Source organism: Tenrec ecaudatus, chromosome Y (assembly GCF_050624435.1).
Source record: "Tenrec ecaudatus isolate mTenEca1 chromosome Y, mTenEca1.hap1, whole genome shotgun sequence".
Lineage (NCBI taxonomy): Eukaryota > Metazoa > Chordata > Mammalia > Afrosoricida > Tenrecidae > Tenrec > Tenrec ecaudatus.
Genome location: NC_134549.1, coordinates 17,726,006 through 17,742,706, shown reverse-complemented (window position 1 = coordinate 17,742,706; position 16,701 = coordinate 17,726,006). Strand labels below are relative to the sequence as shown.

Below are 16,701 nucleotides of genomic sequence, written 5' to 3'. Positions count from 1 at the left end.
TTTCCTCTGCCAGGAATGTGAAGTTGAGAAAGATTTTATTCAGGTAGGGAAAGAACTCCTGGGAAGGAAGGGAGAGCATGGAAGGACGGGCATCTTCAGCCCCCGGGCAGGTTCTGAGCCACAGCGAGTTAGATCAGAGAAATCGCTGCTAGCAGTGAATCGTGGGACATATATAGGGCTTGAGCCAAGGATGTATGTGCTCATGAGGGGAAGGAAGGCCTTCTGGGGCTGCAGGTGCAGGGTCTGAGTCAGGATGTGGTCTGTGAGTAAATCGTCCCGGAACACTGAGGGAAGGGGCTGTACAGACCCGGCCTGGAGAGATGAGCTCCTTAATATGCTGGAGGCATGGACTGCACAGTCCAGCTCTGGCCTTGAGAGCTGGGGGGAAGGGGCCCCAGAGAACAGCAGGCCATCTTCAGGGAGAGTTAGAGGAAGAGGCTGCATGGTTCGGACCTGGCCCAAACATCAAAACTCTTAATAGTGGAAATAGGTGTGGTGTTCTATGGTTCACTACTTCCTGCTGTGATAGGACAAAGAAGGGGGGATTAAGAACTGGAAAGTTCGGGCCCGGGTCAGTTGGCAGCAGACTATAAGGGCGAAGCAAGAGGTCAGTTGGCAGCAGACTATAAGGGCGAAGCAAGAGTTGGCTGAAGGGCAGGTTGGAGATGGCTTTCATTTGGTCCTGGAAAAATTTAAACAGAGGGAGGCAACAGTAACAGTACACAAATTATTCCCAAAGGTCCCTCGAGGGGCATAATCCAGGACGTGGTTTTACAGCACTCAGTGAGGAGGGGTTGACGGTGCCCCACTGAGGTTTCCTTATTTCCCTGACCATGTTATAGAGTCCTTTAACATTTTATTTAACAGCTTTTGACTCATTGATAGAGTGTGTGTACTTTTTTGTCAGCTGTTAGCGGATTTAATGCATGGTGGTTCTGAAGGGTTACCTGAGCCAGGGATGCAATTTATTGCTTCAAGGAGGTGAGAGACTCTGAGGAAGAGTTTATGACCAGCTGGATTTGAGAGAGGGAGCCTGGCACAGGGTTCTATTAGGGTTTTCAATAAACTTAAAGGTGGATTTTTTGTAGGTTGTTGGGAGACAGCAAAGACAGGACTTGGTGTGAGGGAAGGTTTTGCAGTTTGTGCGTAGATAACGTCTGGATAGGCTCTCTTAGTGTTAGTTTGACACCTTCTTTTGTAAGGGCGGCAGCTTCTGCCAGGTCCCAACGCACGGCTGCCCGCCTCTGACTGTCATATCTGTCTGTATAGACTTGTAAGTTACTGGAGAGTGGGTGGGTCCCAGGACCTGAGTCAAGACTTTAACTGCTATTTCCTTGGTTTGCGTTCGTGTAAAGTAAAAAAGGTTTACTGGGTTTGGTAAATGTAAAGGCGGAGATTGGAGGAGAGTTTGTTAAAAAGTTGCTTTGAGTAAATGGGGAGGAGTCTGCAGGTTTAGCAGAGGTGGCTGGTTTGAATGAGTGACCTTGTCTGTTTTGTTGCTTTCCTGTGTTCCTGGGGAACTGTCCACTTGATATCCTTTACATCTTTTTATTAACTATGTGTCAGCAAGGAGTTAACGGTCTGCTGGGAATCATTTGGGTTGTAGCACAGGAAGGCTGCTGCTTGGAGGGAGAGAGAAGTTAAGGGAGTTGGGCTGTGTCTGCTTTAGAACTGTTTTAGGAGAGGCTGCAGGTAACGGCAAATGAATGCTGATAAGCTGGGTTAAGGGGGATGGTAATACAAAGGCATCATTAAAGGTGGGGTGGCTAAAGGCTTGGAGAGATGACCATCAGCTCCCATAACTGAGACCTGGCAAGGGGAAGTCGGGCTCGAGGAGGAGGGGAGGACTGAAAAGACCGTGTCCACCAAAAGGAAACCGGCTTACCTGCTGCCCTGGTCACTACCCTGAGCACGGAGAAGGAGGGGTCACTGAGATTGCTGAGTGAGGGGCTTCTTCATCAGTCATCGGTGGCCAGGTCAAGCAGTGTTAATGGTGGTTCAAGGTTTGGAGGGACTGACTCTCCATGACTAGGCACTGAAGGACAGTCACTTCTCCAGTGGCCCTGCTGACTGCACGATGGGAATGGCTAGGTGGGTGGCCGGGGATGTGGGCAATGCTTAGTCCAGTGCCCTTTCTGGCCGCCTGTGAAGTGACTGCTGAAGTTGCTGTTTCCTGAATTCTTCTGACCCCTCCCTCCAGACGACCTCAAGACTTGGGCTTGCCATCTTGCCTCAGAATTCGCAAGTTGCCTCAGCCTGGTCTTCTCAGGTGCTAAAAATTTTAAATGCGACATTGACTAAGTCACGTATTGGCATCTGAGGTCCATCCTCAGTTTTCTTACGTTTCTTTTGAGTATTGGTGACTGACTATGTTATGATTGGCTAGCACCGGAGGCCTCGTTCGAGAGGGAGGGTCTAGCCTGGTGTACTCAGGTAAGGCTCCAGCTAGGCGAGTGAGGAAAGCTGCCGGATTCTCACTCGGTTGCTGGATAATTTCCTGCAGCTTGCCCGAGTTTACTGCTTTATGAGCGATGGCTTGTAAGCCTGAGTAAGGGCGGGCGACTGTGGGGTTTGGGAGGCTGCGAGTGTCGCCACTGAGAGCTGAGGGAGGTGGTGCTGAGGGGCACCCAGAATATGGAGGAGGCCTTGCTAGGGGTGCAGACAAGGAGTCAGGGGGGTTAGGGAAAGATCAACGGGAGTAATGTCAGGGGCCTGATTAAGAGAGTGTTTGGTTAAGAGAACTTGAGCCGGGTGACAGGCAGTACATAGAGAGGGAAGGGAGTGAAGAAAGAAAAGGGCCTGAACATTGGGAACCTCAGATCATTTTGGAGTCTAGTGACAAAAATTGTGAGGTCTCAGAGAATGTTGGAATCGAAAGCCCTGGCCAGTGTGACTCATTGTCCAATTGGGATTGTGGCCACACTTGCTTACAGAAAAAGACCGGGTGCTTAGGGTGAATATCTGGAGCCAGGCCCCGATCAGTGAGGTTGGTCAGGAGGCTTCCCAAGGGACTGGTCTTGGGAGGCTTAGAGAGCGAGCTCCCCATGATGTCTTAAGCTGCAAGAGGTAGGATCAGAGAAGGGCGTCTACTGGTCCCTGTCCACACCCGTCAGTCAGGGGGTGACCTGGTATCCTTGAGAGGCGTCCCGAACAGAGCTAGGGGTCCCGTGGGAGAGTACTGGACTCCCCGTACAGGAAGATTCCCTGGCACATTTTTCGGCTTTAACCAGCACACAGGGACTTTGGGTCAGTGACAATGAAAGACACTGCAGGAAGCGAGGGAGGGGAGTGGCCTGACTTTTGGGCCAGATGTATGAAGAGCTGTCAGAGGAGTTGTTCAGGAGGGAGTTGATTTTAGATAAGGTCTGAGAGCAGGCACTGCAGAACTGGTAGGGAGAAGGAGGAAGTAGATTTTAGAATAAATCTGAGAGCAGGCACCACAGAACTGCCAGCACAAGATACACAAACAGGTAGAAAGAGTTCAGACAGACTCTGAACTCTAGTCCAGTCAGAGGTGCAGGGACTGCTAGGTACTCACTTGTAGATGTGGAGGATGGCAGCTGAGAGGTCCTGGTTCAAGGGAAGTTGGGAAGGGTGGGTGGGGCGCGTCAGCACACCTCTTACTCCAGCAGCATTCATGCACCAAATTGAGAGGTTGAAAACGGAGGACGGGACTGTGCACTCCCCAGAGGATGGACGGGGTCCCCATCTGTCAGTCCTGGGTCTGTCAGCACCAAGATGAGAGGTTGTAGATGGAGGCATGGAACAGAAAGGATTTAGCCAGGAATGTGAAGTTGAGAAAGATTTTGAGGCAGGGAAAGAATTCCCTGGAGGGAAGGGAGAGCAGGGGAGCATCTTGAGCCCTTGGGCGGGTTGTGAGACACAAGGCATTAGGTCAGGGAAATCGCTCCTGGCAGTGAGGCAGCGCTTGAGCCAAGGACTGATTAGGGGAAGGGAGGCCTTCTGACGATGCAGTTGCAGGGTCTGAGTCAGGACGTGGTCTGTGAGTAAATCATCTTGGAACACTGAGGGAAGGGGCTACAGAGAGATACGCTCCTTGGAAAGCTGGAGGTAGGGACTGCACAATCCAGTTCTGGCCTTGAGAGGCGAGGAGAAGGGGCCGCACGGTCCAGCAGCCCATCTTTGGGGGGGAGCTAGGGGAAGGTGAAGCTTGGTCCGGACCCAGTTCAAACAGGTCGAAGTGCCTCTTTGGCTTCCTAAGGACAGTCAATCTCTCCAGGAGTAGATGGCCAGACCAAGCCCCATAGATTGGCTGACCTGGTGCTCTATGTCTCTGTGGAGGCAGACTCTCATCGCTTTGCATTGTAGAAGTTACTTGTTTAGAAGCCTCCAACTAGTGATTCATAGACCAACACTACCCACTACCCAGGCACAGCACCCTAATAGGCATCCTTTCATGCCTACTTCTGCGGGAAAGACTGAACACCTCCCAGGTCATGAATGCTTAATTTTTGCATTTAGTCTGGAAGGGAAGTGAACACGATAGTTAGTAGCTTTACAAAGAGATGTTTATTTTATTGTAGGCATGGAGAATGGGTTTGGAGAAATTTGAGCATCTGTAGTGGGAGGGAGTGTTCTATTTTCAACGTCTGGAGTGCCCCTCTCCCTTGGAAATCTCCATGAGTCTTGTAATCCACATTCCAGAGTCCAGGAGGTTCCCAAGGCAGGAAGGGACCTTGTGTCCACAAAACAGGCTGTGCTCTGTCTCCTATCTGCACCTATCTGTGTGCTGGCCTCTATGTTCATGGCTTCAAAAGAGAGATGGGAAGTCAGCAAGGGTGGTCTCGGGTGAAGCTGCTGATGTGAGACACCTGCCGTAATCGTCACCTCCACGTAGTCACATTATCATAGCACATATGTCATGATCACGAACCTAGTCCCAAATGATCCCGTAAACATCAGAAACATGAACATTCGACAAATGGGGTAGAAACTCAGAATCAATGGTGAGGATTGAGAAGACCCGGTACGGAAGGTGAGCTGTCTATGTGAATGATGATTGCATCCCATTCTCTGTCAGGAGTGCTGCCAGCAAAGCTTACATAGAGAGGCTCATAGGCTTGCAGGGTCTCCCTGAGCGCCTGCATTGCCTCTATAAGAGAATCCTGGCACAGAGACACTTGGAAATCCTCATAGCAATCCTGAGGGACAGGCAGCTCCAGAAGGGAGAACTTGCACAGTGGCCAAGTGTGACGAAGGAAGTCCTGCAGGGCAGCCAGGGAGACAGGGTTTCCACCCAACACCAAGGTGCTCAGCAGGGAACAGTGGCCCAGAGCAGGCTGCAAGGCACGGAGCTGAGAGTCATCGATTTCACAGTCAGCTAAGTTCAGGTGGGTCAGGGTGGCTGAGACCCTCCCTAGCAGACTTGGGAGGAATCCACGGCTAAAGCCTGCACTGAGCGCACCACTCAGATTGAGGTAGCTGAGGAGGCTGGTGCAGGGACACGAGCACAGACTTCTCATGTCCGAGTCCACAGGCACGCAGTACGAGAGGGTGAGGGACTCTAAGGGGGCTGACAGACTTCTGAGCAGCTGGCCGAGCTGTTCATCCCTGAAGAAGACTGATTTCAGGATGAGGTGCTGGAGCTGATGCAGACCGAGGAGCTGAGAGGTCAGTTTTTCAAGTAGCTCCTCCACCTTAGCCATGTGATCTGGTACCGGGGGTTCCAGGATTATTCCCGTGAGATGTAGTGTGTGAAGCTGATCCATCTGGGCCAGGTAAGGAAGAAACCATTCGAGGGTGTGCAGGTCCCATCTGCAATGCAACGCCACTTCCTGCACATCGCCCAGCTGCACCGCCTTCAGGATCTCCTCCATAACGGGAAGTGGTGGGACACCAACAAACTCTAGCTCCCTACAACACAGATTGGGCAGGTCCTTTCCCTGTTGGGCCCTTTCCATGAGGAAGGTAAGCACTTCATCTGGGCCTGTTTCTAGGACACGCAGGTCTGTGAGGAACATGGCGGAGGCCAAGGGCTGAGGCTTCGCCCCTGTTCTGGAATCCTTCCTGGTGTGGGTCAGAGTCCAGGGACGGGTGGTCACTGGATCCTCTGATGAGGTCACAGAGGCAATGGATTCGGTTCCAGACCACACTTTCCAGAAGTTGGTGTCAGTGTCCAGGCATAGATCCAGCACTCTCAGCTTGCATCTCCTGGGGGGAACCTTTGGGGAAAGCAGGATGTCAAAAGCATCCAGGGCAGCCTTTAAGATGTCCTGGTGAGAATGCGAAGACTTCATGAGAGCCCCTAGTGGGAGCCGGATAAAAGGCCAGGACCCCACCATGGCCTTCACTGTCTCTCCGTGTCCCCCGATGACAGCTGCCATGAACAGCGGGGGGAAGAGCTCTGTGGGCAGCCACTCCAGGGCAGCAATGGTTGAGGCCTCGTCCTGCAACACACTCTGGATGGCCAGGTCCAGGAGCCTGGGTGGGTTCTTGCTGCTCATGTTGACCAAACAGCTCCACAGAGAGTCCAGACCTGTGAATAAAAAGAGGGGTGTGCTCAGACTTCTGGGACAGCCACACTGGTTGTTCCAGCACTTTAACACCTGGAACCTGCCCGCCTTAGCTCCTCAGAGGGAAGCTTCCTGGCTATGCCACTCCTGTTATGAACTCACAGTGGTAGAGGCTGGCAAGGTAGGGGCTGGAAAGTTTTCAAACTGGATACTTTCGCAGACTCAAGTGTGTCCTCGAGTTGTAGAATCCAAGATAGGCAGGTCCGATGGTGTGCAGTGACCTTAGCAGCTGTGGAAATGCATAAATCAAAGATCAGTAGGAAATATGGTGGTTGCGCATTTTATCCAACAATCCTATGGCTTACTGTGCAGGAGAGATCAATTCAGAAGGAATGACTGGGCATTCCTCAAATGGAAATTTTACATCTATATTGAACTACTATGCTCTCTGTTTAGGGATATTATCTATGGGAGGACATGAAAGTCTCATCAATACAGTGAACAGTCAAATTTGTTCACCAATCGCTAAACGAAAGAACTGAAGGATTCTTCAAACCATCTCAGTATGAAATTGATCAAAATGAAACCAAACATACATGATCTCAATGAAGAATGCTATTAGCATGAAGCCATGGTAGAGTCCAAAGATTCAGTCAGGATATTCTGTCACTAAGTCATGGAATACAGGAAACTCTCAAGGTCATGAATCATTGGAAGCTCATTAATCACAATAGGAGGAGGGATTATGGAAACCCAAAGATGGCCAAGATTTAAAAAGATACTTTTGCCTTCATATAGCTTAGATGATTGATCTTTCCAAAGAAGGCCGCCTAAGCAACCTGGCTAGGGTATGCCTTTTGACTGAAACTTCCAGTACTGGACTATCAATCAAGCACACACCCAATCTGGTGAGAGACTGCTGCTCCCAGGACGGCCTGTAGGAGGGTGGAGGTAACCCACTCTCCAATGCACTCTCCCTGTGGGCAAGATGATCTGCTTTATTGTTCCATGATCTCAAGGAATTTAATAAAGAATTTATAGGTAATTTGGCGTTTTTTGGTTGTTTTATTTTTTTCCTTTTCAATGTTATGTTTAACGTCTCAAAAAGGAAATGTTCAGACTTAACCACTAACATAAAGGAGATTTTGGGGGAGCTCGTTATCTGCAGTTAAAAATGAAGCTGAGACCATGAAGCTGAACAAATGAATCCAATACACAAGAGTTCAAATATAACCTGAGACACATCCCGCATGAATGTCAAGACTATCACAAGAACAGGTATGGGTAACTGAACACTAACTACAGGGAACTGGACCAGCTGTGGAATGACATCAATAATATCACTATGAAGAAAACAACATCCTTCACAAGGCAGAAAAGGAAGAATGACCAAGGTGGACATCAAGAGACTCTGAATGTTGCCACTGGGAAAATCATAGCTAAAGCAAATGGAAGAATTGATGAAAGAAAGAGCTAACAGAACATTTCAAAGACAAACTGAAGTATTAGAGGGAAACATGCTGCCCGGGGCTAAATCATCAAAGTTATAAGAGTGAGAAGACAGAGCACGTCGTTCTCTAGATGTGGTGGAGAAAGGAGAGGTGGGAGTAGGCTCACAGCCCAAGAAAGCTTTGCCTGACATTATCCAATGAAAAGTATATAGACAACGGTTAATATACAGTCTGTCCTCCTTACAATCTCTTCATTTGTGGGACGTGGTGTTTGGGGCCCGGTGAGAGTTTGAAGACTAAGATTTAAACTTGCACTTCAGACATGAGCATTTTGGAAGAAGTTTTGTTGGTTCCAATAGATGACAGCCATGAGCATGTCTTGATGATTTAAAGACCCTTTATTAAGTTATCTACTAAAGGTGACTCTGGTTGCAGTCTGAAGTGGACATTTGAGTCTATCTTTAAAGGCAAAACACTCATACATCATTTGTCTAAGACTCAATCAACAGTGGACAGAACCACAAAGGAAAATGAATGTTATTATTCTATATTGTTAGCGAGCCTTACATGGTACAACATTGATATAACATCGCGGTTAATAAAACAAAAATAGCAATATCCTGGTTATGCATCAAAATCAACATTATTGAGACCAACGTTCTGATCTGTAGAACATAAGAGCGCACTTTAAAACCAATCACTCTCCGTCCTCTCCACCCCCACCCCAGAACTATCAGACCAATTGTTTTCTCCTCCACACTGTTCATCTAGCCAATCTTATCTAGAGAGAGCTGAAGAGATAATAATACTTACCAAAAATACGAGGCATAGCAAGACAAAGTGACAAAAGAGAACACAGCGATGACAACAGAAGGGTTGTAGCGAGGAGACGAGCCAGTAAGGGTGCAATGTACCAATAATGGAATATACAACTTTCCTCTAGTTCTTAAATGGTTCCTCTCTGCCACTATCATGGCCCCAATTCTACCTTACAAATCTGGCTAAACCAGAGTATCTGTAGAAGGGTACATATAGGAATTGGAAACACAGGGAATCCAGGGAAGATGACCACTTCAGGACCAGTGCTGAGAGTGGTGATACTGGGATGGGGGAAGGGAAGGTGGGGTAGAGAAGGGGAACCGATTACAAGGATCCACATATAACCTCCTCCCTGGGCGAATGACAACAGAAAATGGGTGAAGGGAGACATCGGACTATCTAAGATACGAGAAAATAATAATAATGCATAAATTATCAAGGGGTCATGAGTGTGGCGGGTGGGGATGGAGAGAGAAAAATGAGGAACTGACATTAAGTGCTCAGGTAGAATGCAAATGTTTTGAGAATGATGATGGCAACAAATATAACAAATGTGCTTTACCCAATTGATGGTTGTATGGGTTATTAGAAGAGTTGTAAGAGCCCCCAAAGAAATTATTTTTAAAAAACAAACCAAAACCAAAAACCAATCACTAGGTGGACTCTCCATGATGGGAGAGTGAAGGTGGCAGGTCACTCAGCAGTCAGCAAGATGGCCTATAGTGGCTACTGCTAGTCTGTCTCAGAACACATAATAGAAATAATTCTGTTTTACTTTCTGTTGTCAATTGATTCTTGATTGTGAATCAGTGGGCATTTATGCTGTAAATCACCAGTTTCAGATTCAGTGATTTAAACTATGTATCAATTCTGTAATGCTAACGATCTATCCATCCCCTGTAGTCCTTCTTGAGATGTACCGTGCTAGCACACACGGACAAAGCGCTCTTTAGAGGCAAGAATGGCAACACGTTCGAGGCACTCACTTCCCAGAGGGCTCCGAGAGACAAGCTTGGAACCCGGCCATCAAATCTAGGCCCCTCCGCACATAGATTCTCAGAACCACTTTAGACAGTTTTCATGCTACTCCCAAGTCCAACTCACCGTTGCAGAGGCTAACAAGGTTCAGATTTCAGTCTTGACTCTTACCCTTGATCAAGTAGATCCAGTGGATGATGAATCCAAGATGGAAGGTCCAATGGCAGCCTTCTTCCTCAAGGGTGTTGAGATTGATGACGTCCAGAGAAGCAGGAACAATGGCAAGATTCTGTCCCATGTCCCAAAACCTTCAGGTCAGAGGAAGGGTCCAGGTCCAGAACAAAGCTACCTGGCTCTCAGAGACCTTTTAAATCATGAGGCCACACCCACAAGGTAGCTCTCTTCCCCCTCATTGGCTGCTCACAGTAAGTCTCAGCTTAAAATTGAGGGCATTTTCTGAAATCCCATCAACAAGGATGATGCTATTGAAAAGAACCAACCCCTTAGAATTTGGACTCGCCCTTGAGGACTCAAACTCTCAGCCATCACACCTTCCCCACTGTGACTGAAAGAACATACAAAACATTGAGGAGTGAGTTAGCTGCTGAGAGTGGATTAAGCAATTGGATTAAGCAGAAATGGCTCTAGAGCCCAGAATCTCACATTTGCGACAGACATTTATCCATGTGGATATCCATCTGTGTAGTTAATTTCCCAAAGCACAACATTACTTGTATTCTGTGCCTCTTCCAACTAGGAGTCAACTATGGGAAAGAATTGAAGTGCCTCTTTAGCTTCCTAATGACTGCCGATCTCTCCAGTAGTAGAGGTCTCATCATGTCCCTCAGATTGGCTGAGAGCTTTGAACCAATGACTTGGTGGTAAGCACCCCAGTGGATTACCAAACACGAGACCTCAATTGCATGTCCGTAGAGCACAGTAGGGATTATTAGGTCACACTGGCCATGCTTCAAGGATTGACTTCTGAAAGAGCCCTCTGCATTCTCTTCTCAAGTGCTCTGATGGGAGAAACATCACCAATTAGGGTTCTTAAAATGACCAACGTAAGTGGTCCCTCTGTTTAGGTAGCTGGAATCCAAATCTAGGGCATCACCTGCAGGAGAAGACTCTCCCTGTGTGCTCTGGGGTGTCTTCCTTTTCTCTTTGCAACATCTCTGCGCCGGACCTCCCTTGGCGAGCACTGTGTGTTTGGGTCTCAGACTTAACTAGGGCCTAAGAAGTTCACCAGGCGGGAACCGCAGGTCCAGAGAAGCTCCCTGGTCTAGGTCTCCTTTCTTCTGCTATTCAGTTAAACACTTATCAATAGTGCTGTCCCGGCTTTCCTTTGGTTGCTCTATCTATGCTTCATATGGTTTTGGGCGGCCTCTGGTTTTAAGTAGGTTCAGGTCTGGGTGTATGAGGTCTGAGGTAACATGAGGTAGCATTTAATAGATTATGTTTTCTGACCCATCCGCTTCTCTCATTCTGTTAACTTTAGAATTAGACCATTGACCTTGGGTGAGGTTATTGATATATATATATTCCAGAAATTTTGCTTTATATTTGTGCATGTTGTGTGAGAGTGTGTAAGTGTATGTGTTAAGTTTCTTTGTTTTTCATGTATTATATTACTGCGCAGAGTGTGGCTCTGTGTGTGTGTGTGTGTGTGTTGGTGTTTGTGAGCAAATGCTAGGTTCAGATTTGTGCGTGGTTGTCTTTGATATTTCTCTCATAGTACGTCATTGAGTGCTTTTTTGATGGTGGTATTGTATTTTGATTTCAGTTCTTCTTGTTTGTGAATTTTATTTCTCCCTCTTATTTGATCTATATATTTTCCAGGGAACAGAACTATAATCTCATTCCTGACAAAAATTCCAATCACATATGATGATGAAATAAAAGAATTCCCCGACTAGAGGTTTACTTCTTTGCCCCATGGCGTTGCTGGGTAGGAATGAACTTGATGGGTGTGAGTGAACTTGGTGACATTGACCGATCTTTGTCTTGACACATCAAGGTTTCGTCCATCACAATTAACCTTTGTAATAATCACTTACAACTGAATCTTGTCCGGAATTCCCTCTACCTTTCCTTTCTCAGAACAATCGTGATCCTCATCAGTTTCTCTTTAAAAACCTATTGTTCTCTGAGATCCCAAGTAATTCACTGCACCACATACGATTTTAAGTGATTACGGGTTTTGCCTAAGATCCTTAATCCTTTCACTAGTGAAAGATACACGACCAACCTGTCTGGGAAGTCTGATGGTATTTTAGCATCTGCCTTAACTTGGATCTACTAAGCTCGCTGCAAAAGGGTCCCGATCCAGGGACACACACTGACCCTCATTCCTTTCCTGGCTGTAGACAGCTGTGTGTTCTATCATCAGGCTGTGTTGTCCTTGAATCCCATGAGAGACGACAGTTCTGTTCAGCCACATCTCAGAGAAACTCGCTTTCCTTCTATTTCCTTGCGGTTGTGAAGGGATGAGAGCTTGGATGTGCCAGCAGAGCAGCCCTGGACAGATCCTGATCTCCCCACCTCCTTTCTTGCTGGAGAAAAATCATGCTTCTCTCTGCTCCCTTCCCTAAAATCTCTTGGGACGTGAAATGATCTGGATCGACACCTCTGGAAATTCCCTGGACATCCACGTGACAAAAATCGAGGAGGGACTAAGGTGTACTATCCCACCCTGAATTCTTTTACTAAGGAATGTCTTCACACAGGATTCCATTCCAACAATTCTATTCATGGGAGCCACTCTATTTCACAAGACAATAACACAAAACAAACTGAGGTGCAAAGGCCACGAGGACAGAAAGATTTACGGAACAGCAAGCCTCCCCATATCTCTATACCCTGTTTATGCTGAGTAGAGCAACTGAATGCACTCGGATGAACACATCCTGAAATGTATGCAGCTCCTGCAAAACAGAAAGGCTGATGTTCAAACCGTGATCTTCTGGTTTGCATCCCAATAGATAAACTATTGATACAGTGCAGCATCCCATGATGTGCACCACCCCTCCATGGTTTCTGAGGGCGTAATTAGTGCCGGGAGCATGGAACATGTACTTCTCTGTGGAGCACCTGGTGGGAGTGCCCTGTAGATCCGTTCCAGGATCCCACGTTGTCTCATAAAAAATAAAATGCACCAACTCGGCGCGATTGCATCCCTTCCTTCCACCTCCTTGCCACCCTGCAGTACACACTAAGACGGATCCCTATTTTCCTCCCCGTTGAACATGACAGGTTCACAACCTATGGGTTGCTACCCTTTAGTGGTTGAGCGATGCTTTCACAGGTGTCGACTAAGACCATTGGAAAACACATATTTTGGAAGGTCTTAGAAACAGAGACACCGCTCCTCTATTCGTCCCCTGGGGTGTCTGCCTGATGCACACACGCCCACATACTAGTGCCCGGTGTGAAGACCCATGCTACACCATGTTACAAGACCAAATGTCATCTATTTGTTATTAGAAATAAATATTTCACATAGCATGATTACATATTATTTTGTGATTAATGGCTATCCTTTAATTATGTTCCATTTGTAAAATGAGAATCCTGCATAGTGGATGATTTCTTATCAGCAGAGGTGTGTCAAACGGACAAACATATCTATCTTGGAAGAAATGTGACCACATTGCTGCTTACAGGCTTGGATGATGGGATTTCAATTGACATACTTTGGACAGGTTTTGGGGAAGGATCATTCCCTGGAGAAGCACAGGGAGACTAAAGAAGTTCCTTGATGCGATGGATTGATGGAGTGGCTGCAACAAGGTCCTGAAACTTACAGTCGTGAGGTTGTAACATGACTGTGCAGGCTTTACTTTTGTCGTGCATGGGGTCCCTGTGCATCGGAGTCGACTCAATGACACGGAACAACAGCGACGTTGCAATCACTGAATTCACACTGTTCTCTGTGAGATAACAGGGCTGTGCACATCCCTCCACGGTGATCAGAGGGCAGTCGTGGGGAGTGTAATCCACCTGTGATGAACGCAAATGGGGCTGTGTGCTTCCCCTGTCAGCTCTAGTCACCTACAAAGCAGGTGTACACAACTGAAGCTGCGATGCGATTCCATCATTTAGAAAGAGATTATATTATTGACAAGCACTGGATTGATCAAGAAGGTGTGGAAAGTCAATGGGCGCCGACTTAGGTGCTTGCTTCTTGGGATGTAAACTTTAAGAACCCTGACATTGTTCTTTTGAGAGCCAGGCACCCACGAGTTCCTTCGTTAGACTTGGCTGTTGCACTTGTATCTTCAGAGCCCTGTTCTCTTGAGGAAGTGGAGCATCAAGGAGGAAGTTTTCCTGAGAGCTGATTGTTGTTACACTGGGGCGAGAATTAAGTGCAAACTCCCTCAACATTCATGCATCTAAAGTTTATCTATGTCTCTGATTCACCTTAGAAACATCTTTGTCATTTTGTCTCAGAGAAGGTTATCAGTCATCCTACAGGGCATCACTTCCGTTACCCTAAAGACTTTGCTGTGTTAGAGAGACTATTTTCGGCACCGTAGAATGACAGCATTGGGATCTACAGCATAGGTATATTTGATTGCATATATACAGTAATATAATTTTATATAAAATTTTATTGGTAGAGCTCTTACACCTCTTATAAAAACCCATACACATTTGTACATATGTCGCCACCATCATTTTCAAAACATTGTTTCCTACTTGAGCGCGTGCTGTCAGCTCCTCTTTAACCCCCTCCTTCCCCCACTCTCCCACCCTCGTGACAATGATAAGTTATAAATTATTTTCACATCTTACACTATCTGTTCTCTTCCTTCACTCACTTTTGTGTTGTTCGTCTCACTCAGGGGTGGGGTGGGTTCTACATCCATCCTTGTGATCGGTTGCCCATCTCCTCCACTTCTGTGCACACCAAAACTCTACCCCCATGGTATCGCAACACCCATGATTGCTTCTGACGTTTTATCTGTCCTGGATTCCTTCTGCTGAGAGCTCTCATCTGTCCCTGTGTCTTCATGAAAAGAGTCAATCCCATATTTCCCTGGGGGAGAAAATTGTGGTTTTGAACTCTCAACCTTCTCAACCTTCTAGATGACAGCCCAACACAAAAGTCTCTAGACCATGAGAGCTCTAAAATATATATAATTGCATCACTACCAAACTACAGAAAATCCTGTCAGTCCAACTGGGTCATGGCACCCAGAGCTCCTCAGAAGGGAGCTTTCTGGCTTTGTTACTCCTCTTATCAACTCACAGTGGGAGAGGCTCGCAAGATCCATGTGAGGCTTACAATTCAGTCTAGATATTTCCTCTTTCTACGTTGGCCCTAAGGTTTTGGAATCCAATATGGGCAGGCCGATGGTGGACAGTGACCTCAGCAGCTGGCGAGGTGGACAAATCAAAGATCAGTAGGAAATGTGGTCATTGCATATTGAATCGAACCATCCCAAGGCTTACTCTACAGGAAAGGCAAACTCAAGAGGCATAATGGTGCGTTCATCAAATGGAAACTTGGAGATCTGTATTGAACTACAATGCTCTCTGTGATGGATATCTATGGGAGTACAAGAAAGTCTAGTCAACACAATGATGAGTAAAATTTCCTTACGAATCACTAATGAAGAAGCTGAAGTAGTTTTCCAATCACTTCAGTATGAAATTGACCCAACATGTAGTCAAGAGGCACAGATAATTATTGGTAATTGGAGTGAGAAATTAGGAAACAATGAGGTAGGAAAAACAGTTGGAAAATATGGTCTTGGTGAAAGAAGGATTCGGGAAATCACAAGAAAAAATTTGCAAGTATACTTTGGACAGACAAACATTAGCCACATTAAGGCAATCTTGTTGACTGATGAATAACCTGCCTCCTTCCCCCTCCCATGTCAGAGAGTCCGAGTAGTCATTTATTTTAAAATATGCTCCTATATAATCAAAATCAGAACATTTTAATTAATATCATGGTTCCCTTTAATGTTTTAACCATCATTGTACTATTTTTATTTTATTGACCAGGATGTTGTTATCAATGCTATACCCTGCAACATTCACTAACTCTAAAGAATAACAGCATTAATTTTGCTGGCTGATTTGCTGCAGCTGGTGCCTTGTGTACTCTTGCTGGGTGGTCTGCAGGCCAGCAGCACCATGTAAGGCCATAGCGAGTCCACCAGGGGGATGCTGCCCGGGTTGTAGTGGATCTGCTTGTGGTAGAGGAGGAGCCCGTCCACCTCAAAAGGGAAGCCTGTGGCCAGCACCTCACACAGCCTCTTGGGGTGCACTGGAACTTCTGGGCCCCACAAACTAAAAAGGATTGAGCTTTGTTTGCTCTCCCAGGTCGCCTTCCAACGGCTAACTTCGCATGTATTCAGTAGAACCAGAAATCAGTGGGGCCGTCATAAACGGGATGTCCCCGCTAACACATCAGGTCCAGAACGTAGTAGGTCTGGTGCGCCTCGCTGTGAATGCACTGAACAATGGTGTCCTCGATAGCTGTCCATGAGCTCTGCCTGCTGCCTCCCGGCAGGAGGGAAGGAAACCTGTCCACGCAGTAACCGCTCTTGGTGTAGGTGCTGGTGCAACCCCTGAAGGCCATAATGAGCGCTCTTTTTCCAATGGGACACAAGACCGCAATCCACTCCTGCCCCATGTCCGCGGGGACATCAATCAGCCACTCAGAGAGCATCAACTGATTGGCATAGCACTTGGGGAGTTTCTCGTCAATATAAACATCCATGTCTTCATCATCTTTTCCTGTGTTCCTCCTCCTCACTCTCCACTCTGGTCCAGTCATCTTCAGCCAGCATTCTGGTGTGGTTCACAGAGACCAGTCGTTTGCATTTCTGCAGTTCCAATAACAATGGTGCAGCTCATCCTGCTCCAAGTAACTGCACTTGGGCTTGTACTAGGACCGGCGGGGGTGTGAGGCTGCACGGCCGTTCAAATCTCGGGACACAGAGAATCTGCTAGCCAGGGCTGGACTC

The 16,701-nt window shown here is 47.1% G+C and overlaps 1 protein-coding gene across 1 annotated transcript; it reads right to left on the bottom strand.

Moving 5' to 3' along the window:
* Positions 1–572: 572 nt before the first annotated feature.
* LOC142435655 (melanoma antigen preferentially expressed in tumors-like) lies at positions 573–16,454 on the bottom strand. The gene is made up of 4 exons (XM_075539864.1): positions 16,139–16,454; positions 15,834–15,962; positions 5,064–6,496; positions 573–587 (listed from the first exon to the last, which is right to left on the bottom strand). Exons 1-4 carry the CDS (start codon positions 16,452–16,454, stop codon positions 573–575), a joined length of 1,893 nt encoding a protein of 630 aa, XP_075395979.1.
* Between the last annotated feature and the right edge of the window lie 247 nt (positions 16,455–16,701).